A 27,867-nucleotide genomic window follows, 5' to 3' on the forward strand; every position below is an offset into this window, starting at 1 on the left:
CAGTAATAAAACACAATTCTCACCATTTTACCGAGACCTCCCAACGAAAGGAATATTCCATCTTAATTTTAAGATTCTGGGTTACAAGATTCTGGCCGCATAATCTATTTTAGAAAGTTATATACCTTTTGAATAAACTCACATTTTAATTTTTACTGCAATCTATTTTCAAATTAGGAAAATATTATAAAACATAAAAGAACAATAAATCATGAATATTAATAGCACTTGCATATTTGCCCATGTCAGCTGTCTGTTAAGATAAGTTCAGTTTTGGATCTCAAAGTTATTCTCAGTGGCCAGACACACACTCAAATGAGATTTAACTAAATATCTTAGTAATATTTTTATTAAGATTTAATTAAGAAGCCCTACAAGTAAAGTAATTCCAACCCGAAAAATAACAAAATGCCAAAGGGAGATGTGTGTTTTGAAATATTTTTTTAGTTAGAGAATATATGTTTCTCGAGTCATTCGTGAAAAGATCCTTGAATACACGAATAAGCTCTGATGTAACAAATACATTTAGGGGAAGAGTAATAAAACAAAGATAAAGTAAATATCAGGCGTTGTAATCGCATATCTTTTAATTATAATTATAGTTAGTGTTATTGTAAAGTTTTATTTTAAAGACCAACAGTAAAATTTTACAATATTTTGCAAAATTAGTTTTTAATCCTGTATATAGTAATATAATACATTATATTAATATAATATATTAATATATAAATTATATAAAATTATATTATTATTAATATTATTATTATTATAACAAATAAACACTTTCATAATCAAATAAAACTGTTCATTTCCGTCTTTTTATGTGACGGTACCACGTGACAATGCTGTCAAACATGGCCCCTTCCTGCAGGCTGTGAGAGAAGCGACAGCTGACAAAGCCAACAGGTTTACACAGAAACGGTGGCAGCTCGTCCCGTCATAGCGCATGTTCGTCCAGATATAGCTGCATTTATGTGGTGGGTACTCTTGTTTGTCTTTATCGGTGTGGGTTTCACTTCCACAAAGCCTTCTGTCGGTGCTCAGTGGCTAACTCGCTACAATCAGCTGGATTTTAGTGTTAGCGCTGTGACGAGTGAGGTTGCAGCATCCTGTCTTTAACCCATCGCCTCTTTTCTGTAAAGAATACAATAATTTCTGTAGGTTGTGTTTGCCATTTTCGGATTTATGTGCAAAGGAATAGCGATCATCTGTCAAAAAGGGACAGCTGATCTGTGGTTGCTTGTTTACCCGACGTCCACCCCCACAGGAGCAAAGGTTGCAGCTGGTGTGGAAAGATCACCCGTGTCTTTCCACACCAGACTGAGCATGTTTCTAAACGCAGGTTTTTCCACACTGACTATATCTTGTTGGTTTTGCAAGAGTTCAATATCCCGTTTGAACTGAAAAAGTGATTTTACGATCTTGAATACAGTGATTAACTTTTATGACACTGCATCCTTTAATGTATTTCCCCTTTCTCATTTGTTTATACATTTCTTTTTTTGTTTTTATCCTTGTAGCATGCAAGACATACCTGCCACACGATGAAGAACGGCATCAAAAGGAAGTGACAAGGTATCCTGTTCTGCTTCAGACCCATCTGTTCAGATCAGTCCCTCCATCTCTCTTTGGCCTCATCCTCCCTGACACCATGCAGGTGAACCCAGTTTACGTGGAGTCCGCCGTTGTCCTGGCCGTGGTGCTTTGTGTCCACATGGCCATCTGGAACCAGCACTCCTGGTGCAGCATAGCTCTTGTCATTCAGGCGTTCTACGTCCAGCACAAATGGGACCGTCTGCTCAAGTCGGGAGCTGCCGTGTTCCAGTTTCGCCTGTCAGCCAACAGTGGCATCGTTCCCGCTTCCATGGTGATGCCTCTGATGGGCCTGGTGCTGAGAGAAAAGTGCTCTGCCTCAGGGAATGTTTACTTCGAGCGGTTCTCCATGGTGATCACCATCACAGGCATGATGCTGGCGCTGTTCCTCTCCCTGATTGCGCTGGGTGTTACAAGACCCGTCCCGACTAACACTTGCATTATAGCAGGGCTGGCTGGCAGCGCAATCCTCTACACGACAAAACAGACCCTGACGGTGTCGGAGGTCATCGAGGTACTAGAGGTGTTGTTGATCTTTGTTTATCTCTGTTTGATTGTGCTTTACCTGCTGCCACGCTGCTTCACACCCGGAGAGGCCCTCCTCATCGTTGGTGGAATCAGTTTAATCTTGAACCAGCTCATCAAGCGCTCGCTGAACGTGGCAGAGGTCAAAGGTGACCCAGTGAACTACTTTCTGCCAGTGGTGGTGGTGGGTTCACTGCTGTTGGGTGTTTTCTTCGCCCTGCTCTTCTGCTTCATGGAGTCTGAGACTTGGGTGTCCTCCCTCTTCTTTCATATGATGACAGCTGTTCTGGTTCTGGGTATCCTGATGCCGTGGTTGTCGCTGTTCATCGGCCGGCACCCCATCATGTGGCTTTTGGACTTTGTCACCCTGAATGACAGAAGACTTTGTTTGCTGGGGTATTGGGTGTTTCTGGCAATCGTCGCAACTTGTGTCGTGCTACATCAGAACTATCAGCGCCAGTCGGGATCCAAGAAGCACCAGGCCTCTACCGTTGTCAGGAAGTATTTCCACCTGATAGTAGTGGCCACCTACGTTCCAGGACTGATTTACGACAGACAGCTGCTACACGTGGCTTCTGTTGGATGCCTGGCAGTTTTCCTGTTGCTGGAGTATGTCCGTTACTTTCGTATCCTGCCTTTCGGCCAGCTGCTCAGGCAACTTCTCACCTTGTTCCTGGATGAAAGAGACTCTGGCCCTCTTATTCTCACTCACATTTATCTGCTGCTGGGCATGTCTCTGCCCATTTGGTTGTTTCCTGGACCCTGTGCTCCCAAGGGGATCCTCACTGGGGCTGGGGGTCTGGTACCTTATGCGGGCGTGCTGGCTGTGGGAGTCGGAGACACTGTTGCGTCTGTCTTTGGCAGTACCATGGGAGAGATCCGTTGGCCTGGCACCAGGAAAACCTTGGAGGGGACCGCAACGTCCGTGTTTGCCCAGATCATCGCCGTGGTGATGTTCCTCATCTTTGATGGAAGCATCAATCTGAACTCTACCTACTCATGGATTGTTGGCTCCATCACCCTCGTGGCTTTGCTGGAAGCCTACACCTCCCAGATTGACAATCTTTTGCTGCCACTCTACCTCTTCATCCTGTTGTTGCTTTAAATGAACAAATGACAAAAAGAAACATTTCCTATCTGTCTATACTCGAGTGTTTCCTGTGGCAAAGCGAAATTGTGAATGAAATGTCTTAAAGAAAAATAAGTAACGGAAGCCCTTTAGGATTCAGCAGACAGGGAGAGGAAGAGATAGAGCGTCTCAGCACAAAAAAAATGCTTAAAGCTCTCCAGAAAATGATGTTGCACACATAAAGTCTGTCACTGTACACCTTCACGTTGCAATAAGGAGATCTAGAGCAGGTTATAAAGAAACATGAGCTCAGTGTCAGTGGTGGTGTACATTTCTGTCCTGCCTCTGAAGAACTCAACCACTGACACCTATAACTCTTAAATTATGCAAACTGAGTTTAGCACAGTGGGAAAGCATATGGAACTCCCATGTATCGTTTTGATTTTTGATATCTTTTTTGTACAACCAACACATCTACGTGCATTGCCTTGGAAGAAGTTTTCTCTCTTTATCAATCTTGTTCTTTGATTGTCAGTCTTGACTCCCCCATGGCAATATAAAGGACTGCCCGCTATGCTAACATGCCTTAAGATGTGTATTTTCTCTAGCAGGTGATCACTTATTGTAGAAGTTGTAGATAAAAACATGGCAGTCCAAATCAACTTATTTGTATAAGGGCTGGCTCTCCTTGTGATTCTGCATGACACTGATGTGAACTCTAGTACTGTAACATGTTTATATGCAGCTTTCCTCAGCTACGATTTTGCTCTAAATGTTTACTTTGCTCTGTATGTTTGTGGTTTAACTGGGCCATTCCTTGTTAAACTGATCATTTAAACTATTATTATTATTAGTATTATGATTATGACGATGAATTGGTATGTATGTTTTTGGGTCAACCTATGAACAGTCACCCTGAGATTTAATTTAAGATGCTTTGTAGATGTGTCCTTAAATGTCATTATGTTGGACTTCATCATTTATACACAAAGATACTTTAATTTATTATCTGAGCTTTGATTTCAGTGTTGCTTGGCGTTATTTTATATATGTATATTTTTCAGTTGTGACGTGTTTTGGAATAGGAGTATCCTCATGATTCTGTCCTTTTTCTGTATTATTGCATGATCTGCGCATCATGGCAGATACCTGCTAAGCCTCCTGTGTGAATGAACGACCATACTACAAAAACACAAACATGAACTTTCTCTTTTATAATTTGATCCTTAATAAAAATGTTTACATGTTTGTGTTAAAAATCATTTGGCCTTGAAGTTTAATTAGTCAAGCTGAATCTTAAAATGGACATCTGTTGGAATGTTTAGTCTTTCTTGCTTTTTGTCACACCACAATGACAAATGTCTCAATAATTTTATAGAGATTTAGAAGTAAAAATGAGGCATAGTCTTCCAATATTTAAAAAAACAAACTATAAACTGTAAACAGACAGGTTAAGGTAAGGTGAGCGCTTCCAATTATCCATTACTAAGTGTAGGATTTGTTGAATAAAATCCCAATAAATTACGTTATTGGTGTTTATAATTTCCAGGAAATGTTAACACTTTTGCGAGGTACAGAGCAATGGTTTACAAAATTAAGATTGCTGACAATATAAATTTAAAGTAGCTCACTAAAAATAATTTTAAAAAAAAATTTATCACCAAAGATAATCCATGGGACAGTTATTAAAATGCTAAAAATATTTATTTCAGCAATTGTTGGTCACATTTAAAAAAATAGGTATGCTTTCATTATAGTGTTTAACCATTATTTATGGACTACATATTACTGCAGTGGCTTTCTCAACATAATGCTCGGTGCTCTGACGGTGCAGCCTGCCAACCTGAGGAGTTGTGACCCAGAAAAGTTGAAAAACCACTGAGCGGATTTACACATTAACAACAGACACTTGAGGCGTGAAACTTTCTGCAGACGTCGTCGAACATCTTCCTTGTATAAAACGGTTCCTCTTTGTAAGCTGCCAGAGACGTTGTCATTTAGTGTAGAGAGCTGGGAAAGGCAGCTCCTCTGTGGGTTGCAGCCTTGAAAAACAAAAAGAAACATGATTTATGGGCTACACAGAGAAATCCAAAAGATTTTTGTCTGTTGTGTGGAATTAAATGACTGTTCACAACAAGTAAGCTATGTGCTAGATAAGAGCTGTGTGAAAGTAAAATGCAAGCGATGTCAACCCCCAGTTAGAGGGGTCTGACATAGGAAAAAAAAGATTTTCACCAGTTGTCAGGGCTCCAGCGAGTGTCCAGGGCCTCCATGATGTGGAAGGTGTAGACGTGGCGAGAGTCTTCAGAAGTGTTTTCAGCACTTCTGTGCACCACTTCCCCGTGAATCAGAAGCACACCACCTGAACACAAGGAGACGGATGAGAAAAAAAATCTATTATTTCCAGGTGAACCATGTAAAGGCCTCGATCCATTTGGAAATAGTAATTATGACTGCCTTCCAGAGAAACAGATGGAAATTGGCCAGTCTATGCAGATAAAATAGAGACGGCACTTCAATAAACATTGTAGCAAAATGTTATTTTAGGCACAAGGAGTAAATGAGTATTTTGGTACTTTAACAAATCAGACCCCTTTCATTCTATACATCTTTATGTCATCCGAACACAGTCTCTTTGCCTCGTTCACCTTTTTTAACAGGTGCAGCTACAAACTTGTCCTCATCATAAGTTGGCTCTCTTCCGATGAAGTCTGTCAGCGGGAAGGTGCCTTTTGGGGTGCGCACCATTCGTCGGGAAATACCGCCTAAGAAAATAACGTGGTGACATGAGAAATTCACATAAAGACAAACACACCAACAGATATATTGTCCAGTGTGGTACTCACTACTCTGTGATCCTGGTATGAACCACAAGCAGCCATTGTTAACAGTTGCATCCTCCAGGGCGATCCACAGTCCCATAACTCTGCCCAGGGGCTCCGTGTACAGAAACGTGGCGTCCTGGTGCGACGTCACTGTGCAACACACAACGATCGACTGCAGACTTTAAAGTTACATTCCATCATGTCGTGAGGGATCATGGTGACTCCTCACTATCACAGAGTGCATAAGGTAATGATCACATTTCTGTATTATGACTGATTTACTGCATACTGTCAGGGTGAAACACAGTGTCGTAACAGGCTAAAGGCACTTAGTTTGGCTGATTGAAATTCCCACAATCAATATTTATCCAGTTTTGTCAAGAGGAAGACACAGTAGTCCCATCTGGATGTACATTAAATACCTAGAATGAAGAACGGGATAGAGGGAATCACTTGGGATGCATCAGATTATTATATTTGCATCATTTTATTGCATACGAATGCTTTTTCCTTTAATAATGTAGCAATAACATCATTTCATCTTTTTGAATGCCACACACTGCTTTCTCCTATTTTCAATGTAGGCAAAACCTGATCATTCAGGCTACGTAGGCCATTAAAAATATCTTAGTTGCTTTTATTATGAGTTAAGTTTCTTTGGAGGCCTGGAAATAAAAGATTCAACTAAATATTATCTGCGTTTTTTTTTATTTTTTATTAAATGAACAATTCTTTGCATGCTACAAGGAAAGCTGTTTTTTGTTCTGACCTGCAAATGAAACAGTAAAAATAACAACAATGAAGATATGAAATTATTAAGTATTCATAATATTTGTTCTATTTTAGTCAGAGCTTGTGCTCTGGACCATCCTGGAGCCAGTATGATCATTTATTGTACAATTTTAAATTATGATATGTTTATCATATTCCTTTCTCTGGTGATAAATGAAGAAATAAAAGCTTTCTTACCTTCGCCACCAATTCCTGGTTGCTAGAGTAGATACAACAATGAATGATTTCTCAATGTAGTCGTGCACTATTTGCTGTGTAATGCTTTCAGACAGACTCATCCTTTACCTTAAAAATGTACATACTCTGCAGTATCACAGGATTAACCAGGCCCAGTTTCTTGGCTATTCCCTAAAAGTACAACATTTCATTTAAATGCTGATTATTATTTGTCCTTTAACCCCGTTCTCTGATATTGTATTACAGCTAACTCACCTGGACCTTGGGCGAATATGTAACTTTCTTGTACAAAGATTCATACGCATGTAGGGCTAAAAGGAGAAAGTGTCTGTCATTGTGTCAACGCGGGGATTTTATTTATTTTGTTTTTGGACATGAATAAATAAATCGGGATTTCTTACCATGCCCAACTTTATTGAGTGACTGCTGCTTCGGCACGATGAATTCCCCTGCAGGTCAAGACGTGCGCCGGTTCATTTGGCTTTTCATTGCTTGTTAAATATTTGACAGGACAAGATAGGGTTTCACAAGAGCTCACCTTTGTCATCGAAAACACCCTTCTCAAAGAAAAAACGGATCTTATCTCCACTTGTGATGAAATAATCCGCATTCCCCTGCAGGACGAAATATTAACAGCAGTCAACTGATGCATCAGAGGCGAAAGGCACTCTGTCTCTAAACACACTGTTGACAAAAGAGTTAGGCATTAGTCTGGCAGAAGGAAATTTGGGTTAAAGGTGCATACTGTGCCTTGCAAAATATTTTCACAATCAGTTATGTCATAACCACAAACGTTTGTATAGTTTGTTGGTATTTTGTACGACAGACCAACATGAAGTTGGGTGTAATTATGAAATAAAAGGGATTAAAGTTTTTCTTAATTGTTAAAAATACAAAAAAAAGTATAGCAAAGATATATACTAAGTCAATATTTTTGAAGAATTAGCTTTTGCCCCATTTTCAGTTGCAAGTATTCATGATGCTGCTTTTTCAATGCTCTCTACTCCCAAAAAACACGTAAAAGTTCATGACTGTAATGCTATGCAGCTGCTTTTGCCAGACACTAACCGTGACGGGAATTTCTGCAGCCCTACCTGCATCTTTTACACCGAGATGCGACGGAAAGCATGTGAGAAGGAGAATCAGGTTGAATGAGCCGTCAAAAGAGTGTCAGCATTGGGCTGATGTGTTTCTGACTAAGTCACCTGCTTTTTTAGCTGCTCGTCGTGGTAGGTGGAGAAAGTGGTGCGGCAGTGCTCAGGGACGTCCATGCGGTCCACGATCTCGGCCATTCTCTGCCTCAGCTCATCGCACTCCTGAGAGGTCAACAGCCCGTCCAGAACCACGTATCCATCCTGCTTGTACTAAAAAAAAACCAGAGGCGTGGAGATGACATTTTGCAGCTGACATTTGCTCATTTTTTTTAACAGACACAGTCAAATCTTCTGCATTTGCACAATAAATATTTATGTTTTTATATAAGAGTGCATTTTCTTGATTAAAAAAAAAAATCATTCTAATTCTGATTAGGCAATAAAAAATGTGCTAATTTTATAAATTAGTGAAAGCACAAGGTGTTTCTACTTGATTAAAGTTTAAATGACCTCTCTGTAGCTGAAAGGATGTGAGAGTAGTTAAATTTCAGACAGTACAGAGTTGGATAAAGTTTTTACTGCTTTATATCACTACCACAACGTTTTTCCAGATTACAGCATCTTCTAAAGGTTACAACCACGTTGGTAAATTATTTATTTTAGATTTAAAAAAAAAAAAAAAAATTGTTTAAAACTTAATTTGAGTTTGTTTGAATCCTTTCCAGTTGCAGTGGCGAAACTGTGCAAAACAAATATGATGAGTACCAAACTGTGGTGAAAATAACTGATTCAGCATCAATGTGAAAACCTGAAGCAATTTGTAGTTGCGTTATGTAACCATCTGTGCCATCTGGATTGTGGAATGCTATTTTTAAGACATCGGTCGCCTAATGTTGGTGATTAAACGGAATATTGACTCATCTGTTGCTCTAAACACAGTTTGGCCACATGCTGCACCCATAAGCGGCCTCTTGTGGGTGCAGCATTCTTACGTAATGATCGCAAACATTTGTACTTTTTCCCTTTTTTGCGCAGTACGATCCTGGCAAAAGGCATCCTCCTTCAGCGCATGTTTATTAAGAGTATTTCAGAAAAAGTTGTAGCTTCAGCAGTTTTGTTTTGTTTAAGTTAGTATTTTTAAATTAATGTATATGGTAAAGGAAAAAAAAAAATCCTCACCTTTTGCACGTCTTGATCTGTCATAAAATCCATTGTGATCTACTGGGAAGCGATCCCGCCGAAGGCAAGGCCACCGTGTGTCACCTTTATCATCCGGGTAACCCGCAGTCTGAACACGTGAGCTGTCAAAACCAATTTAAATGCAACAGCAGCGTAATGGGATTTTGCACTTTTAACTCTTTCCTTGCATCACAAGGCGACCAGCAGCTTGAGCCTTGTGTCGGTGTAGCGGCACAATCTGGCCACTGTGTGTCACTAACGTGACATAAAGCATACATAAATAAAATCTCAATCTCTCTGGCGACAAGTTTAATAAAAAATATAAATACTCAGTTTACACTCGGTATGATTATCGATATTTCTTTCTATGTTCAGCGTAGCCATACAATTTTAAAAACAAAATTGGAAAACATACCTGATGGTTATGAACAAATAAAAGCTTCCATCAATCCTGTATGAGAAACAGACTCTTAAAAAACATAACATTATACATAAAATTTGTCTGAATTGTCAGAAAATGTTTTATTTTCCAAATTGCCAGACCTAAATCCTACGTCAAATAATAAATAATAAAAATTTTGATCAGAAGTGCACCTCATTCAGCTTGCCGTCTCTGGAAAATCTACATGCTGTGTAAAAGGGAATCATTAAAGACCATTCTCTGTTAGTACCAAAATATTTTAGATCAGATGAGATTAGATAAGAACTGCATTTGTCCATTTTGTATTTACATATGCCTCAATGCGAGTGAAAGAATGTGCTAAAAATATTTTCCTGCTCAAAAAATGATCAACTTTTAGAGCATCAACATGAAGCCATCTCATAATAAGACAAGCGCAAGCTAAAACATTACTTTTTTAATTCCTAAGGACCTTATGTTGTAACCTTGGACATGCCCCTATCCCCTCATCCTTACTGGAAGTGTGTAAGAATAGCGTCTCAGCAATTTTTAACTTCTCCTTTAAACAGGAACAAGCCCAGATTACGAATTAATAGTCAAACACAGGAAATAGTGTTAACTGTTCATTTTATTATCATGTGTACAAAAGTAGGATCTGAACATTCGCCGTTACAGACGCTTAAAAAGCCAGTGTTTCATTCACTCGGCAAACACTGTCATCGTAAAGGCATTGTTACAGACAAAAATGTGTCCATTTAGCTTGCAGTTTATATTCAAAGAGACGGTTTTCGAAGGGTTAATTATGTGGTTTTTAGTATAGCTTATACTGCACATCAGTTTAGCTTGAACAAACCCATGCTTTATTAAGAAGTCACATGAAGAAAAATAAAACCAACAGTTGTTTTTTTTTTTGTAATTTCCTGATCTACAGGCATCAGAATACGGAGATAAACTCACTGTAGACAGTAAATACAATCATGTATTTAAAAGGTACACAGACAGCCAGAGATTAAATGAAATCATGGCAGTTCAGCACTTAAAAAAAAGAAAACACTTTTTTTTTTTTCAAAAATAAGTTAATACTGGAATTATGAGGAATTAAAATGAAAATGTGATCACCTCAAAATGTAAATACACGCATATTTTAGGTATTAAGAGATGTCAACGCAGAAGGCAGAGATCGCCTTCGCTTCCAGTTAAGATTGTCGTGAGCTGATTCTGGTTCTGTTCAGCCGTGTCAGCATATCCATCCACAAAAAAAAACAAAAGAACCTGAAGACAGTTTGCTCTGACCGTTAATGTGGAGCTGAATCTGTGAAACTCAACCAAGTAAATACTCACTCACTCACAAGTTTTTTACACAAACAAAATCACTTAAGGCGTACAGAACATACACACGGGGCACCTTTTCATATAATGTTGCACTTTAAAAAAGGCAGACGTTAAATTAAGAACTTTTAGCACATTCGCACGGATCGACAACAAAAGCTTTTAAATGGCTTGAATAACTGCTTAAATAGAAATGGGCCGCCCATGTGAGTGAAACAGAAGTGCTTGACTTTACTTCCCTTTTTTTCTATTTTTTGGTTTTCCACTGACCTTAACTCAGACCTTCACCTGATTCCCAAACGCTGACACGAGGTGAACGGGAGCTCGCTGCCATAAAAAGCATGACTCAGAGATGAAATGACGTCTGTGCAAAGCTCTGGAGGTCAGAGAAACAAAAGCATGCACCGATGGCAATCCATAGAAAGGTCTAGTTGGGGAAATCTGAATCAGCGGGAAAGGATATCCTGGGAAAGCTTTATGTGACTACCTTAGCAATGAACAGTATTTTTTAACTGAGGACGAAATGCAGATTAGATATCGTCGGGCAACGTTAAAAATTACTAAAGAAATGACAAGCTATACAAAGAACGCTGTGATTACGTTTTAATTTGACACTCTGCAGGAGGCTGCAGGAGGGAGGGCTGCACTGCACCACCTTAATGATCGCTTACAATATCAAATTTACTCTGGAGTGACATAAACCATCTCCTACATCCTCTCCATGTGCCTACAGTCTATGCAGCTCTTTGTGCTATAGAAAAAAAAATCGCTTCTTCATCTACTTGAAGGGCTTCAGTCTTGACCGCGCGACACGCAACTTTTTCACACGCCGTCACCTTACAGTCAGAAACCTCCGTGTGTTTCGTTATGATTTGTCCACTTCACGAAACTGGCTTTCAAGGAAGAGCGGCAAGAACAAAGCCATTCATGAAAGGGACACAGCAGCAAACATGCAAATGATGGTGCTCTGGTCCGATTGGACCAGATTTGAACTTTCTGGCTCACATGCAAAAACACTATACGTGGCAGAGAACGAACAGGCGGTCCTGAATGTAGAATGTATGTAACTTGTTCATGTATGTAACTTGTTCATGTATGTAACTTGCCCCTGCTGACCAGTGGCAGACATAGTGCTATGTCTACTTTAAAGCATTTTCCTTTCATGTTTTAACATATAATGTGGAGAAAACTACATTACTATCAGCTTGTGTTATGAATAGCACTTAAAGAGAGAACAATGTATAGATACCAGTGATTTCTGATTTGCAACTACATCACCCTCAACTTGGGTGTCACGTTATTCCAGCTTCCAACATCCAAAACTGATTTAACTGAGCAAGTCATCGTACACATGCAGCCAAATCTACAGTGGAATAGTTTAGATAAGAAAAAAAAAACATTCACAAGCTAGAATGGGCCAATCATAGTCCAGACCTAAGTACATCAGAGAAAATATAAATGCATGCCACACTTTTCAGATCTGTTGAACCTGAAAACCATCCTTTTCCTTCCAGTTCGCAGTTATTCTCTACTTTCAGATACTTTGTTGTTACTGAATCTCATGAAATTTGAAAGAAACACATTAACATTTGGGGATGAAACATGATGAAATGTAAAACAATCTGTTTTATAAGGCACTGTATTAAAAATCATTGAAGAGTCTATCTATAGCACACTCATTAGGATGGATTTGTCACTAAGGCAAACGCAATTTAAATCCTTCGCTTGCGTCTCCTATCACCTCACACATAACAGACTCAAATGTTTCATAGATATATAGGAAAAAGAATGAAACACACAGTCCATTATGCAAGAACTTCACCTGCGATCAGCAGCATTTAGCCAAGGCCTCGGTGAAACAGATTTCATTGAGGAGAAACATTCAGCTAAATGTTTGCAGAAAAACTTTCAGAATGTAAGAATGTCAAATATCAAATTTCCCCACTGTGGGACAATAAAAGATATTTCAGTTTTATGTTATTCTATTTTATCTTAAAGTTCTTCAAGATCTGTTTAACATTAGCAAAACTCTGCCTCATTATTAAAGAAAAAAACACACAATTTGATTATATGCAACCGCTAACTGCGTTTTATTTTGTTAGGTTTTTTTTTGCAGCTTGTCAATAAATTTTATTGGTGTATTTCCAGGCCTAGTTACTTATTTACATGTTTGCATTAACAAGCATAAAATAAAATAGTTTTTCTGCTGTTCTTCTGTAGAGATGACCTGGGCACAATTTTGTGGTCAATTTCCAATCGCTGATTTTCTAAATCTTTCATCTCTTAGTACCAATTTCATCCAATTCTAACATCTCTTTAAACAACTACATTTAAAATCTGCACTTTTTTCCCTTCTTTTAGGATACATTTCAGTAAAGCATGCTGCTGTTGTTTTAAAATAAAGAATAGATATTTATGGAGTGGACATTTGAAATTGTTTTAAGCAGCTTAAATCAAACAAACTTTAAAGAGTAAGGTCTGTTTATTTGTAAAATAAATGGATCCTTAAAATGACTAAGATTTCCGATTTTTTTATCATGTTACTAATATTAAAAATAGCTAACTACATTATCTCCTTCTGTAGCAACTTCTACACTGAAGAGAGTTGTTGTCAACACGAGCTATAGTGCTTAGGTATCGGATTTTCACTGCTCTCTTTCCAGTCATTTATTGTCTGATAATGGCAACTAGATGATTTATTTGACCATGTCTAATTTCTTGGATGCTGTGCATGAAAGTAAGTCTTTAAAATTGGGATGCACCAATCCAAAATTAATGTTGCCGTGTTGGTTAATAACTGATACTGTATACTTTTCCTTAAAAATGACCATACTGCTCACATTGCTTCTCTGCTTCAGTTAGAAACCAAATAATCCTGTGCTTTATCACTGTCACAAGCAACGACAATATAAAATACATAAATTAGTTAAATCAACCCAGTTCTACTTATAGGACCAATACAGGTTGTTGAAAACTGAATCCCTATTCTGAAAGAAATCACAACAATGAAGTTTCTGCAGAAATTATGCTGATGTTGCTGAGGGATCTCCAAGTATCTATGACTGTACCAAGGTTTTAAAAAGTTACTGCTTCAAATTGGCTATAATCTTCAGTCAAGTTATTCCTTTGGATTCAAGAAATTCTACTTTAGTGTGACCTTTGCTTCTATCGTTCATATGCTGCTGGGCACTGCCAATCAGCTGTCTGAAAGAAGGCAACAAACAGAGCTAACTACTTTTATAAACTACTTTTTTTTAGCGGGTTTTCTATATTTTTTGCTTTAGCCTATAAAATAACAAGTGTATGTTATAAATAACAATAACATAGCTTTGCCATTTCATTGTCTATATAATGTTGTACCAATAGCAAAAAGCGTTACTTTTCTGTTATAAATAAAAGAAATTAGGTCATTTGTTTTGCACAAAGTTACATACTGGGAAAGTCTTCTACCAGCCCGTTCCAGCCTCCTACTGTACCTTTAAAAAGCTCAAATTAAAAGAAAAACAGCTGTGAAGAATAAAAAAGCATTAAATATTTGAGCTATACATTTTACAACACAACAGAAAAAGCCCTGACGATGTTTGTGATCATTAACAGGATATAGCCAATAAAAAACTAAGGCTACATTAGCAATAAGAGACATTTGGCAGGAGTAGACGTAAGACATTTGTTCCACATGATGCTATTAAATCCCAGGTCTAAACAAGAAAAGTGTTTCAAGCAGACAAGGCATGCTGCACTAATTTGGAGCATGGAAGGTGGATATAGCTCACTCTCCGATCTTAGTCGATAAAAAAACCCGCTTCCCTTGTGGAATCCGGTCGAAACTAGTTCCCTTCGCTTTGCAATTTCCTGTTTGTCCTCGGCTGCATCGTGAATGAATAAACACATTAGTGACAAATGTCTACTTCTATCCATGGAGCAAAGCGAGCATGATGACAATACAGCGAGAGTCTGCAGGCAACTCTTCTGTCCTTCAGACTGATTCACATCCTATATGCTCCAAAAATTAGCTTTCCAAGATCTCCTGATTCAGAATGTAAGTCGTGGTGTGAATCATTTTGGCGAGTAGTTTCCATGATGCTTATGGTTTGCATGATTGGCATATGTTGGCAGGAAAAAGTTATTTTCCCCCCCTTAAAGATTTCTTCTGTTTATGTGTTTTCAACATACTTAAAGGTTTCTGATCATCAAAAATATCTGCATGTGGATAATATCTAAAGATAGAGTTTGATAGAGTTCTAAAGCCTTAAAAAGAATTGTGATCCTTTTCACATAAATATCAAGGACTTTATTTCTTATTCTTACATTTTTTTCAAATAGGGTATTGTGCTGCTTTTTGAGATCTTCTAACCTACTTCATGTTGTCAAACAGGTTCTACTTAATTTGGGACAGGCAGTTTGACAAGTGAAAGTAATCCAAGATATGCTCAGTCTCAGTTAATTACAGGCCCATGTTAGTTTTTAATAGATTTGTTTTCTTAATAAATCATTAAATCGCTGTTTGAAAGCAGCTTTTTGTGTTTACTTGGTTGATATTTGTCTGATATTAAAATGTATCTGATAATCTTACAAAAACAAAAGAATTCTGTAAGGGGGTAGCTAAGTTTTTATGACATTGAATATGTTAATCTGAAAACAAATGGAGCTGAATAGTTGGTGCCATAATGTGACTTAGTGTACATTAGAGTTACATTTCATTCTTTAAAGTAAAATATGTTCTGAAATGAACAAAGGTCACTTAAATTATCTGACTAAGTGTACATCTTCCAGACGTTCACAGCAAGTGTTCAGTGGGCGGTTCTCTTATTTGCTGAAACTGTGTTTCTGAACCCACCTCTGGTTCTCTCTTCAGTCATAATACTTTGCCTTCAAATCAAGCCGAGCGTTAACAAAAATGTTTATAGTGTTTGATTCTGAGTCACGTTGTTTCCTTGTTGCACATCTAAGCAAAAATAATTTTTGGTGATGAAAAGAACGGAGCAGAAGACAAATACTGAAGCCGCTTCCACTTCTTCCTCTGCAAGTTACAGCTTGTCACACGAGCTGATGAGAGAATTTATAACTGCAGGGTGTTTTTAGATGTAGAGTTTGTTCTTAATTTTTTTTGCAATCATTTCCAGCGGTTTTCTCAGAATTAATACCTGTGCGATGATTTGTTCGTGGTCAGTCATTTTGTGCCCATTGGAAGATGCATCAAAGCGTAATGAGATTAAAGAGACGGATGGAAAAAAACAAGTTCATGCCTGACCAGATTAGGTTTGAGTCGCGAAACAATTGGCTTGATAACATCCTCAGACACAGCGAGCCACTTTGTGCTACAACTGCAAAAATAAAAGTTCCTCCAAGATGTGAAGTCCAGAGGAGGGATGGGTGAATTCAGCGTTAAACATGTTTCATTTGTGCAAGTACCCTGTGCTCAGTAAAATAATTTTTTTAAAAAAGAGCACAGTTAGCTCACTGGCAGAGCTGAGTCGTGCAAAGTCGTCCGATGAACAAGTTTTGCTTCAGAATCACTGTGGCATGCATATTTAACAGCAGCTTCCAGATTCTCAGCAACTTCGCAATCAGGAAAAGCTTACTAATCAATCGTATGTGTGGATGTTCCATGTTCTTAGTTTTATGGTCCTGTCTGCTCCTGAAGCAGACAAGCTGTCAGTTTACTTTTGCCTTCACGGCCAATGCAGCTGCGTCTCTCTTTAAGGTTGTCCTCGCTTCAACAAGCCTCTTTAAATTTCCTACCAGCATTTATGTTTTGGCTCAAACTTGCTCCTTATCAGCCCTCCACAGATGCTCCTTGACCTCCGTCGGCAGCGTGTTGAACAGGTCTTCCTCCACCACCAGGCCGCTCTTCTTCAGCAGCCGGCACTCGCCGAGCTCCACAGGGAGGCACTCAAGACGGTTGCCCCTCAACTCCAGCTGGGTCAGCCCGGTGAGTTCCCCGAAGCGCGACGGCAGCGTCTGCAAGCAGTTGTTCCCCAGATTCAGAGTGCGGAGTTTCTTGCACTGAAACAGCTCTGGGGGCAAAGTCTCAATCTGAAACAGAGAGATTAAAAAGGTTGTTGCAAGAGGAGTAACAGGAAGGCTTTGCTTGAAAGTTTTCATATTTTGTTGTGTTACAGCAAATGCAAATACTTACAATGTGAAAAATACAACATAACTGTGAGACAGAAGGACTATGTATGAATATGAATATACATTGTTTTAACATATTTTTGTAAAGGTTTCGGTTTTACAAGTGAAACTTCATTTCAGGGTTTCGAAGGGTGAGTGTCAAACTTTTTAAGTTTAAGGCTCTTCAAATGGTGACCCGAGGGCCACAAGAGGCCCAAAACCCATTTCCAGTTGGCCCAGACCAAGCTTTTACTAGGAAAAACAATCCACATATTTCAGTATTCTGTCTACAGTATTCTGTCTACATCCCCCAGAATACTGCGTTCTATTGATATTGATTATGTCACGGTATATATTGATATTGATTTATTGCCCAGAGCTAGTTTATGTAACTGTAAAATTTACAGCAAAAACCTGTAGATTTAACCTCGCTTGAACTGACAAATACTTACCTATTTTACCATTGTATCCAAATACAAACGTTAACTTTTGCATATTGGAGAAAGGCCAAAGATAATGTCTGTAGCTGTTAAATTTCTGGCCCATCTTAACATGTAATTTAGTAACCTATAGTCCCAGTGAGAATTCGTAATCTGACAAAGTTCAAGGGGTGTGAATACTTTTGCAAAGCACTGATTACATTAGTAAACGATAATACATAAAAAAAGCCAGCTGTTTCTGCTTCATGTCAGAATGAAACACAAACCAGACATGAAAACAGGCACTGTCAAAACAAGATAAAAGGCTCCTTAAAATGCAGCCTGCCTCTTTGAAGTCTCATTAAGCATGTAAATCATGATCAAAACAAGACCCAAAAAATAAATCCAGTGATATATATTTGTATTTATATTGTTCTGATTGCTCCAAGAAGTTGATTCTCCTATTTAATTTCATACAAATCACAGCTAAAACAGATGGCATTACCATGAATTTCACTGTTAAAGCCTACAGTACTTGCACCTAGTAATATTCTGAAAGTGTAAACAAACTAAACGAAGAAGTAAAAAAGATTGGTCCTGAGCTATTCGTGGCTGCTCACAGACCTGCTGGAGGTTATTTTCAGCAAGAAGCCACTCGAGCCAGCGCAGTAAAACAGCAGTAATAGTAGTGTTAACTGAAAACACACCATGTTGTTTGCACGCGGAGCTCAGAGCAGCATTTCTTGAGAAGGAATCAGATAATTCTTTATATGAATTCTATAACAGCATTTTAGATTTTTAAATCAAACGATTCCTATATCATATGGGATACCCCGGGCAAAATGACAGAAAAAAAACAATGATGGCGGTGTTGTAAAAAAGTGTTCTTTTACCTACAAGTTTGAGATCATAAATTATCATTGAATTTAATTATTAATTCTGCTTTTTTAAGCCATACAGAGGTTGACTTGATTGTCTACTAGGATAAATTGTCCTGGTGTGTATTGTAAATGTTTTCTCTATATTTTCTGTCAGGATTTTCTGGTAGTGAGCAGTATTCATGGCTCCATAAAGAAAATTAGTCTGGCAAACTTAGAAGAAGCAAAGTCACCCCAGATCATCACACTTCAACCATTGTTCCTTTTTCTGAAATGATGTCTTAGTTTTAAACCCAAGCACACCTCTCAAAATAGTCCACATTTGTGTCATTAGTCCAAGGAATGTTTACCTTGGACTAATGATCATCAATATGGACTGTGGCAAATATGAAAGGGGTCTTTGTTTTCTTTTTGCTCGACAGTGGTTTTGGCACTGGAAGTCTCCAATGAAGACCATTTTTGCCCAGTCTCTTGTTTTTGAATCATGAACTCTAACCTCAACAAAACCTGAGGTCTTAAGCGATTTAGATATTGTTCTGAGTTATTTTGTGACCCCTGAATGAGTCATTTATTTGCCCTTGAAGTCGTTTTTGAAGGCCAGCCTCTCCTGGGAAGGCTCACTACTCCATTTGTTTTCTACATTTCTGGATAATGGCTCTCACTGTGGTTCGCTGGAGTCGTAAAGTGTCAAAAATGGCTTTAACAGGTTCTACGTGAGTCATTTCTCCATTCTGAACTTTTGTGAAAGTTAAGAAAACAACCAAAGTGTTTAAGGAAAAAATAATGTCCTTAATCACAGTTACTCACTCTCTCTGGGTCAGGTTAATCTGGATAGTTGTCATTTAAAAACTGGAAGGAAAAACTGCTGAAAACTTTGACAGCGAGTAACTTTACACAAAACTTTAAATTAGATAAATAGAAATGTTTCAGCTTCTTACCCTGTTTGCTGTCACAGCAAAATACTGCAGGTTTTGGAGGAAGCCGATGTCTGGGTGGATGCTCGTCAGATTGTTGTGGCTCAGATCCAAGAAGCGCAGCTTGCGACAGAAGAAGAGCTGGCTGGGAATCTTCTCGATCTTGTTCCTGTTCAGGTAGAGCCTCTCCAGGTTGGTGAGCGTTCCGATCTGGATGGGGATGTAGGCGATCTGGTTGTACCAGAGCTTCAGGCACACGAGGCGGTACAGGTGCTGAAAGCTGATGATCTCCTCTATCGTCTTCAGGTTGTTGTCCTTCAGGTCGATCTCCTGCAAGTTGTGCAAGCTGAAGATGGAGTGCGGGATGCGCTCGAGGTCACAGCGAATGAGCTCGAGTTCTGTCAGGTTGACCATCTTCTTGAGGCTGTTGAGCACCATCAGCTTGGTGCCCTCGTTGTTAATGGACAGCTTTTGAAGGTGCACGCCCACGTCGGTCACCACCTGAGGAAGCTTGGTCAGGTTGCTTTTCAGACGCAGCACTTTCAGGCTCTTGAGCTCCCGGAGCCCGTCGATCACAATGAAGCGATTGTTCTCGGCGCTCAGGTTTCCGGTCAGGTGCAGCTCGCTGAGGTTCTTCAGGCTGTAGATCCACAGTGGGATCTCCTTGATATCTGTGAACTTGATGTGGAGAGACTTGAGATTCTCCCTTAAGAAAGCCAGAGCTGGAGCTTCGATTTTAGCTGGAGTGTGGTAAAGCCACATCTCCCTCAGGTTGGAGAGCTGGGCAATGATGGGGGGTATCGTCACGTCCGGGATCAGCTCGAGCTTCAGAACCTCCAGCTCCACCAGATCGAACACCGTGTCGGGGATCCCGCTGAGCATGAAGAGATGAAGCTCCAGTTTCTCCTGGGAGTTCTTGGTGATTCGCTGCCTCAGCTTCTCTAACGTCCACTCGTTGTTGAGGTTCAGCTGCCTCAGCTTGTTCTCGCTGACCTCTGACAGGAACACAGCAAAGCGCTTGGAGTACAAAGGGTCATACTGATCTATCATGTGTAGCATGAAGGCAAAGTCGTTCTTGAGGTCGGGGATGTCACTGTAACTGCTCTCCTCGCGGATTGACTCAAAGGAGTAGCGTTTGAGGGAGCGTCTCACCATCCAGCAGAGCGTGTACATGCAGATGAGACCGTAAACTATTACCAGGCTAATGTAAAAACAGGCCAAGATCTTGAAAAGAGTAGCCAATGGATGTGCACAATGAAACAGACGGTACCCTGTCAGTTTCTCCATGTTCACTGAGCACACCACGCTGAACTTGATGCAGCTTACATAATAGCCTGTGTAGCTAATTATCAGTATGAACTTGATTACTTTGATGATGGTCTGACGTATGTAAAGACGGTAGACTATGTCGCCTTCCTCAACGTGAATCCTGAACTTCTTCACTTTCTCAAAAAGCGCCTTGGCCTGCTCCCCTTCCTTTTTGTCCAAAACCCCAGTTTCAGAGCGATCCACGATCCCCTGCTCGATCCTGGACTTTGTTCGCTGGAGCATGGGAATGCTGGCCTCGACATCCTCGCTCACGCTCGACGCCTTCTTATCCATGGAGCCGTTCGTTTTCCCCACCGGTTTGGGGTCGCTCTCCTCCACCACGGTTTCAGACAAAGCCCTCGTTGTCCACGGCGAGTCGAAGCACTTGAGGAGGATGGAGACAAAGTGTTCCAGTTTGGAGCTCGTGCGTGGGAATTTGAACCAGAAGTTGCTGCAGGCCAGGAAGATGAGAGTGTGGAGCAGCACCAGATAAGGGAAATATTTAGCAAACCAGTGCAGCTTGTTCTCGTAGCAGACGGCGTCGACATAGTTGTACTGGTGTCGATCCAGGTCGTATTGAATGCCTTTTGGCACTGGGGCGTAGGCGCCTGTCGCATTTGGCATGGCATCGCAAGTGTCGTTGAGGATCCACTTGCAAGGCAGGCAGATCATCTTGTCCTGCGTGACCTGAAGCGTCCCGCCGAACACCGCGATCATCAGCATGATGATTGAGATGTAGTCGGTGAAAACGTCCCACCATGGCTTCAGGATGCGGTATGTTGGCTGGGTGTCAGCAAAGTACCGAAGCTCTGTGATGGGAATCATGATGGTTTATCTGTAAAAGCAGAAAAACAAAATATTACTTATTTTTATTTGTTATGGCTTAGAGGAAATGAACAATTTGTTCCTCCAAAATGTAAAACATTTTCAGGAAAATGAATCTCAGTCCTAGTTTTCCACAAAACATAAAACTGCTGCATACAGATAAAAAAAAGTTCAGTTTTTGTATTATCTCTTTGGTAAATAACAAATTTTGCTGGACAATAAATTGTCCCAGTATTTATTGCGATAAACAATAATATTGTTGATATAGAAGTGGGATCATTTTCAAGTAATATATTGGTAATGGCATAATAATGCAAGTTCACCCTCTTCAAGACCAATTTGTACAGAAGACTAAGCACCGGACCTGGAAGATTTCAAACATCCAAAATAAAACACAACTGAAACCAATAAATAAAGTGGAAATAAAAATCACTATTTTATTTATCATGTGTTTAATTGATTAATTGCTTATTGTGACAGGCTTACTTATAGAAACATCTTCATATGTGTCTATTACTTCAAACATAAATCTTTTTGCCATATAATCATGGCATATATGATTATATGTTGAAGCGCAAAAGAAGGTTGCGCTTCAACAATGTGCAGTATGCACCAATATGCAAATTAGCCAGGTGTTCATTTTCTTACATGAAATATTGTGGTCTGCTGAGTTATGACAACAAGAGAATAGAAGATACATTTATTCAGTCACCCCTAACAAAGTCATTTAGCCACGATCCAGGTAATTCATCATAATTAATTAATTTATAGTTGTAGCATAATGCAAAGTTGTGAACTCACTGGAAAAGAGGAGTTATTAAACTAAAACTGGCTAATTAGAAAATAACTTGAAATAAAGAGTACACTGGCATGCTGAGCGTTTTTTCTGTTTTTTTATTTTAACGTTACCTCAGTGTTCTAGTTGTTGCATTAAGAATTCAGGAAATTGTGTAAAATTTTAAAGAAAGGGTATCTGAAGGACAGCAGCACTGAACAACCTTAGGTTTTTCAGGTCGTTTAGCCTATATATTGTTATCTACATAATGCAAGATTTGATTTTCTGATACAATTCATGATGAGCAATCAACAAATCCTAGGCATTAAACTCCAAAATATGTATTGTCATCCTCACTCCATGCAGAACGTAGATGCTAGCGGTTGTCAAACTAGATACCGGCGCCTGGCAGGCATACTGAAGTTGAGACAATTTTCAAAATTAGCTTCTTTTTCTGTTCAAGTTTGGACCTTTGTCTTTATTTAAAACCCCACTTTACCATCTTAGAAAAATACATGGACCTTCAGATGAGCTCTGTCAATCAGGTAACTGTCACTGACAAATCAGAGCTAAGAAAAGATGCTGATCTGACATCAGGAAACTGTATAAATAGAAAATGACAAACTTTCTACTCAAAAAGGAAGTGAAACTTATCATGCTGATGGCAGCTTAAAAAAACAGCAAACCTCTTCAGCTGTTCATTTATGCTGAAGCATGACTGGAAGACAACAAGGAGGCTTTGCTAAGCAAATGAGAAATCCAAGACTGTCTGAGAGCTACCAATGCCAAGACGACAACAATTAAATCTTACAGTACGCTTATTTTAACTTTCTCAATATCATTAACAGCCATTATAACTAATATTTCCATCTTATAAGACCTGCTTGCCCTTAATAAAGAGACACATAAAAACGAAAGGTGTGCGGATGGTTTTAGTTCTCCAGATTCTCTCTGATTTGTCTTTAAGAACTGTAACATAATATATATGAACAGCATTCAAAATATTATTCCAGCAGTCCTGCAATAAGTAGTGATTAATTATTTATATAGCAAGCAGAGGCAACTTTATACCAGATGAGAGAGAAACCACTAACAAGGCTTTACTCTTAATTTTAAAAAACAGACAAAATGGTTACAGAGTTACTCTGTAGATTTAAGCAAAAATAAATCAAATTCAAAAACACCTCATTGATCCAAAAGGAAATTAAATAAGCCTAATAAGTCATTCAAAAAAGTATTGTTAACTTGTTCTAGCCAAATTAGGAGTCACAGAACCTTCTATGTTAGGCTTCACTTCCCAGCAGCTGTTAAAATAGCCTTCAATAAGATAATTCACATGGTATTAAACAACAAAACCAACTTTGTGACACAAATGGGATTCATATTCCAGAGTAATCCTAAGATTAGAACTACATCTGACACTACACACAACATTAGGAATGTTTATACTGACAGTATGCCACACTGTTGATAAAGGGAACGAAAGCGAGCGGTGGAACTAGAATAAATAAACTTTGTAAATAAAGCTGCAAACTTGTACTGATATGTTCATGTAAACTATAACAAAAAGGTTGTGTGATCTAAAAATGCATGACATTATCACAGTCGGCTTGTTATAAAATGGGACATAAAAATAGATTTCTTCTGCAAGAGTCTTATTGCTATCTGACAATATCGCTGCCTGTCTCCTGACACAGAACACAAGTTTGACTTTTGCTGGGACCAAGCAGCCCCAAAGGAAGATGACATCATAAGTGTGTTCAAAAGGAGAATTTCAGAACTGGATTAAACAGTCACTCTGCTCGTGGATTTCCTGGTGCATTTCTTCTAAAATAGTTTCTTAGCTATTGTCCAGGCTGTGCTCCCCAGGCTAAGAGCAATGCAGGCAAGACCAGCCTTTAAAGCAGGCATGTTGGGTTTTTTTGTTGTTTTGTTTTGTTTTACAGTTGATCAGTTTTACTTGTCTACACCAGTTACAATTACAAAATTAACTTGGTTTTTTATAACTTAGTTTTTATAAAAACAGTTTTTTCCAGTTTTTATATTCAGATTATATGAAAAATACTTCATTTATCCCAAAGGAAAAAAACATATTGTTGGATGGTGATGCTGATGCTGAAGACAGGAAAGATCTCCAGTGGCAGTCAGTCAGGAAATGACGGAAGAAGGCCTCTGACTGAAGACATTGTTGCTGTATGTCAATCTTAAAGTGCAATAATTGTTGGCCAATACATTGCAAGAGTTGTGAACTTGCATTTTCCATGCTAACATAATATTTGGCCAGTTGGGCAGTGTCATGGCAGCAAATGCAAACGCCAGACCAAAATGACAATGCTCCAAAATGCTAAAGGTCACAGAGAGAGAGAAGCACGGATGAGAAAAAAACAAAAACAAAATGGGAATATATCGCCACTAATATTCTTATCGCAATATTTACTAATATTATCATAAAATATTCTAATTGTTGGCAAGCACTGCTGATCCATCGCATTTGCTTTTGCTGCTCCTCTTTAAATCGTTGTCTGGCCCTATTGTTAAAAAGTTGGATAAATTATATGATATAATAATATGATACTATATGATGTGATATATCATATATTTGATATATCACAACAATCATATATAAAATATGTAATATATTATATATGATACAATATATATATAATCTCTTATATTATGTATATCATATAAGATATAATATATCATATATCTTATAATATATGATAGAGCAGCATATAGTATAATATACTTGTAAGCAAGATGGAGATCAATGCAATGCTTTTTTTCACAAATGAGAACCTAACATTTTTTATGCAAGTCTCTACTTTATTTTTTAAATCTAAAGACCAAATTTTTTTTTGTAAATTCCTTCTCTGAAAAATTGCGCAGGTTCAAACACACTGGCAATATGCTAGGTGTTGTCATTCTTCTTGAATGCTATATAAAATGTCATATAAATAAACAACTACGGTAAACAAGATCTCCTCTGGAAAACAGCTTAATCAAAAGTAGTTTTCATTGTTAACGTTCAATAGCACAAACATGCTGAATAAATAATGCCAAGAGGGAGGATTTATGAGCCACCTTTAGGCTTCACTGAAAATGGTTTTGGGTTCTATGTCTGATTTTCCATATCAGAGCCTAGTTTTGTTTTTAAGTGTTTTTCCGTCAGTTCAGGGTTCAACCTCTGTAAGTGAGTACATCTATTTGCAAGGAAACCATAAAGGCACAGGATTCAATCTAGCTGAACAGGAAATGCGGTTTGGAGAAATGCATAGATTGAGAGACGGACGAATGCCAACATTCCTGGCACTTACAGTAGGCTTTGAAGCTCATTTATGTAAAGCACAACTGTTAACATTTTCCCCAACAACTTTAAACTAAGTGGTTGGAAACGCCCACAGGACCTGAAAGCATCATCGGCACCGCTTTCTAACTCCTTCACGCCACATCTGCAGATTTCCAGAAAGAGGTTCTCTGGGGTTCTCTGTGCACAAGTTCATTTTGGTTAACTCTCTTCTACCAGTTTCACATGTAGTTAACATGGCGGCCTAAAAGGGAATTAAAACGGAAAGCAATGAAAACATTTCAAAACAATAAGCTTTAAAAACCATCCGGTTTTCCAGAAACTTCTTGGGCTTCTGCTGCAAGCGAACAGATGCTTGTTACTGACAACAAAAATCTGGGTCATAAACAGAGATTTGTTGAACACAGGATATCATTTTCTGATTACTAAACAGAGTTATCGCAGCTTTTAAACTCAGATCCTTGTGAAATTCTGTAATAGTCCACAAAAAAAAACAAAACAGAGACTGACCTCCAAGATTTGAACAGACTAGAGTTTCTCCCAAACAGACATCCTCCTCCCCTCCATTCGCCTAGCAGAGTTAGGTAACACACCCTTCAGTCACCACCAGCTTAATAAATTTGTTATTTGTTCTCGCTCCCCCCTTGGTTCAGCAGTTTTCAAGCAGGTTAATGTTAACCCCTTTGCTTTACATCTATAATAAATTCAAGCATTACTCTAAATCTTTCTGTGACAGCTCTTTCGATTTTTAGCAAATCAAAGAGACTGCAGTGGATTTTATCTTTACTTGTTTTGACTCTTCCTGCAACATGTTGGTTTCAATAAATCCTTCATTTACGTTGCAAAACTCCCTGAGCCTGTCTGCTCAGGAAGTTGGATGAAACATGCAAGATTTTGTATTAACTGGGTCAAACTGGTTCTGACCAACATTTTTTTTTTTATGACAGCTCCGCTGAGATCATATACACCCACACACAGAGAGGTTCATAATACAGATCTTGGAACAGAGTCAAATCAAAACTTTAGAAAGCTTGTCATTATGACTGTTTACTCAAGAAACAACTCTGACCTGGCCAGTCTAAAGAAAAACATCCCCGCAGCATGATGCAGCCACCACGATGTTTCAGGGTGAGGATGGTGTGTGTTGCAGGTGTGTTCAGTGTGTAGACCAAGAAGTAAAACTTTGGTCTCATCTGACCAGAGATTACTTTAAATTGGACTTCTGACAGCTTTCTATCAGTGTTATCGCTCCACTCTGCAATATAAACCAGATTGGTGGAGTGTACAACAAATAGTTGCCCTATTAGCAGATTTGTCAACTTGAGTTGTATGTCAGCTGCTCCCCTACAGATATAATAGGCTTCTTGACTACTTTTCTGATTAAAGCTCTTCACACCATTTTATAATAAACAACTAATATCATCTCATTTATTTAATAAATACTAAAATGCCAATAAATTTGCCTTTTATAATTAAATGTGTAGTTTATTCAAATAACATCCCCCAATATGCTAGCAATAGCTAACATAATAATAGTAATAGCCTGAGGCAATAAACTAATTATACCTCTATTGCACTATTAAAACCAGACCTAAGAATGAAGTCTCAGTCTGATTAAGACTTTATCATTTTATCGACAACATTAAACACACAATTTATTACAGAAGCTTTTCTTTCTATCTGTTTATAGCCTCCGAGAATAAGCAGCAGCATGTGGTTGAGCCAAAATAACAAAACACCTCCCTGGCCTCCAGCTGGAAAGAGTTTTTAGTTTTATTTCTAATAAATTACAAGAGAGTTCCGAACCTGGCTATGATCCCATTAGACAGGATTGGGTGGGGTTTCACCAAAAAAGAGCGACCTTTCTTCAGACGGACTCCTCCAGAACAACAACCCGTCGACTAGAGACGGGAAACGATGCCTCATCCCGACTCCACAGCAGAGCGCTGCGGCAGTAACAGCTAACTAAGAAAAACATTAAAGACAGAAAGGGGGGAAAAAACTCACCTGTGTTTTTAACACTGGTGTGTCTCGCCTCCTCCGTACACGGGTGACACATTTCTCTATCGGTTCTCAGTGACTGTGGCCGCTCGGACACCAGGCCGGAGCCTCGCAGGACAGCAGAGGAGCAGAACACGGCAAGAAGACCCGAGAGCGAGCCGAGCGGCGGAGAGTTCACAAAGCAGCAGGAAGTGCTGCAATCGCCCCGCCTTCAAAATAAAAGCACGAATATAAAGAGGGCGCTAATGTTCACGTCACTGTTTCTGTCTGGAACAAACGTCCGTTGGCTGATTTGCAGTTGTGACTTTCTTTTCACATTTTAGATGACCTCTTTGTCTGAGGT

The 27,867-nt window shown here is 38.9% G+C and overlaps 3 protein-coding genes across 5 annotated transcripts; 1 reads left to right on the forward strand and 2 right to left on the reverse strand.

Annotated features, from left to right (window-relative positions):
- The first annotated feature begins 840 nt into the window (after window positions 1–840).
- dolk (dolichol kinase) lies at window positions 841–4,449 on the forward strand. The gene is made up of 2 exons (XM_028026555.1): window positions 841–977; window positions 1,521–4,449. The coding sequence occupies exon 2, from the start codon at window positions 1,652–1,654 to the stop codon at window positions 3,221–3,223; it is 1,572 nt and encodes a 523-aa protein (XP_027882356.1). The 5' UTR covers window positions 841–977; window positions 1,521–1,651; the 3' UTR covers window positions 3,224–4,449.
- Window positions 4,450–4,619: 170 nt separating this feature from the next.
- phyhd1 (phytanoyl-CoA dioxygenase domain containing 1) lies at window positions 4,620–9,444 on the reverse strand. Of its 2 annotated transcripts, XM_028026557.1 has the most exons (12): window positions 9,255–9,444; window positions 8,187–8,345; window positions 8,076–8,081; window positions 7,520–7,595; window positions 7,383–7,430; window positions 7,237–7,292; window positions 7,090–7,152; window positions 6,982–7,003; window positions 6,034–6,162; window positions 5,836–5,952; window positions 5,423–5,549; window positions 4,620–5,229 (listed from the first exon to the last, which is right to left on the reverse strand). In XM_028026557.1, the coding sequence occupies exons 1-12, from the start codon at window positions 9,285–9,287 to the stop codon at window positions 5,181–5,183; spliced, it is 885 nt and encodes a 294-aa protein (XP_027882358.1). In that variant the 5' UTR covers window positions 9,288–9,444; the 3' UTR covers window positions 4,620–5,180. The 2 variants fall into 2 exon arrangements, with proteins under 2 accessions (XP_027882358.1, XP_027882359.1); XM_028026558.1 differs by lacking the exon at window positions 8,076–8,081 and having other exon boundaries at window positions 9,255–9,439.
- Window positions 9,445–10,264: 820 nt separating this feature from the next.
- Window positions 10,265–27,726, reverse strand: lrrc8aa (leucine rich repeat containing 8 VRAC subunit Aa). Of its 2 annotated transcripts, none has more exons than XM_028026552.1 (3): window positions 27,531–27,726; window positions 19,333–21,451; window positions 10,265–17,019 (listed from the first exon to the last, which is right to left on the reverse strand). In XM_028026552.1, the coding sequence occupies exons 2-3, from the start codon at window positions 21,439–21,441 to the stop codon at window positions 16,744–16,746; spliced, it is 2,385 nt and encodes a 794-aa protein (XP_027882353.1). In that variant the 5' UTR covers window positions 21,442–21,451; window positions 27,531–27,726; the 3' UTR covers window positions 10,265–16,743. The 2 variants fall into 2 exon arrangements, with proteins under 2 accessions (XP_027882353.1, XP_027882355.1); XM_028026554.1 differs by lacking the exon at window positions 27,531–27,726 and adding an exon at window positions 27,330–27,458 and having other exon boundaries at window positions 13,022–17,019.
- Window positions 27,727–27,867: the final 141 nt, after the last annotated feature.

This window comes from Xiphophorus couchianus, chromosome 8 (assembly GCF_001444195.1).
Source record: "Xiphophorus couchianus chromosome 8, X_couchianus-1.0, whole genome shotgun sequence".
In the NCBI taxonomy this organism is placed as follows: Eukaryota; Metazoa; Chordata; class Actinopteri; order Cyprinodontiformes; family Poeciliidae; genus Xiphophorus; species Xiphophorus couchianus.

Coding starts and splice junctions, on each gene's coding strand:
- lrrc8aa (XM_028026552.1), bottom strand. CDS start 21,441: ATGATTCCCATCACAGAGCTTCGGTACTTTGCTGACACCCAGCCAACA. Junction 17,020..19,332: donor TTGCTGTGACAGCAAACAGG/GTAAGAAGCTGA, acceptor TCTCTGTTTCAG/ATTGAGACTTTGCCCCCAGA.
- phyhd1 (XM_028026557.1), bottom strand. CDS start 9,287: ATGGATTTTATGACAGATCAAGACGTGCAAAAG. Junction 8,346..9,254: donor CAGATCAAGACGTGCAAAAG/GTGAGGATTTTT, acceptor GTTTTTTTTTAG/TACAAGCAGGATGGATACGT. Junction 5,550..5,835: donor AGCTGCACCTGTTAAAAAAG/GTGAACGAGGCA, acceptor CCTTGTGTTCAG/GTGGTGTGCTTCTGATTCAC.
- dolk (XM_028026555.1), top strand. CDS start 1,652: ATGCAGGTGAACCCAGTTTACGTGGAGTCCGCCGTTGTCCTGGCCGTG.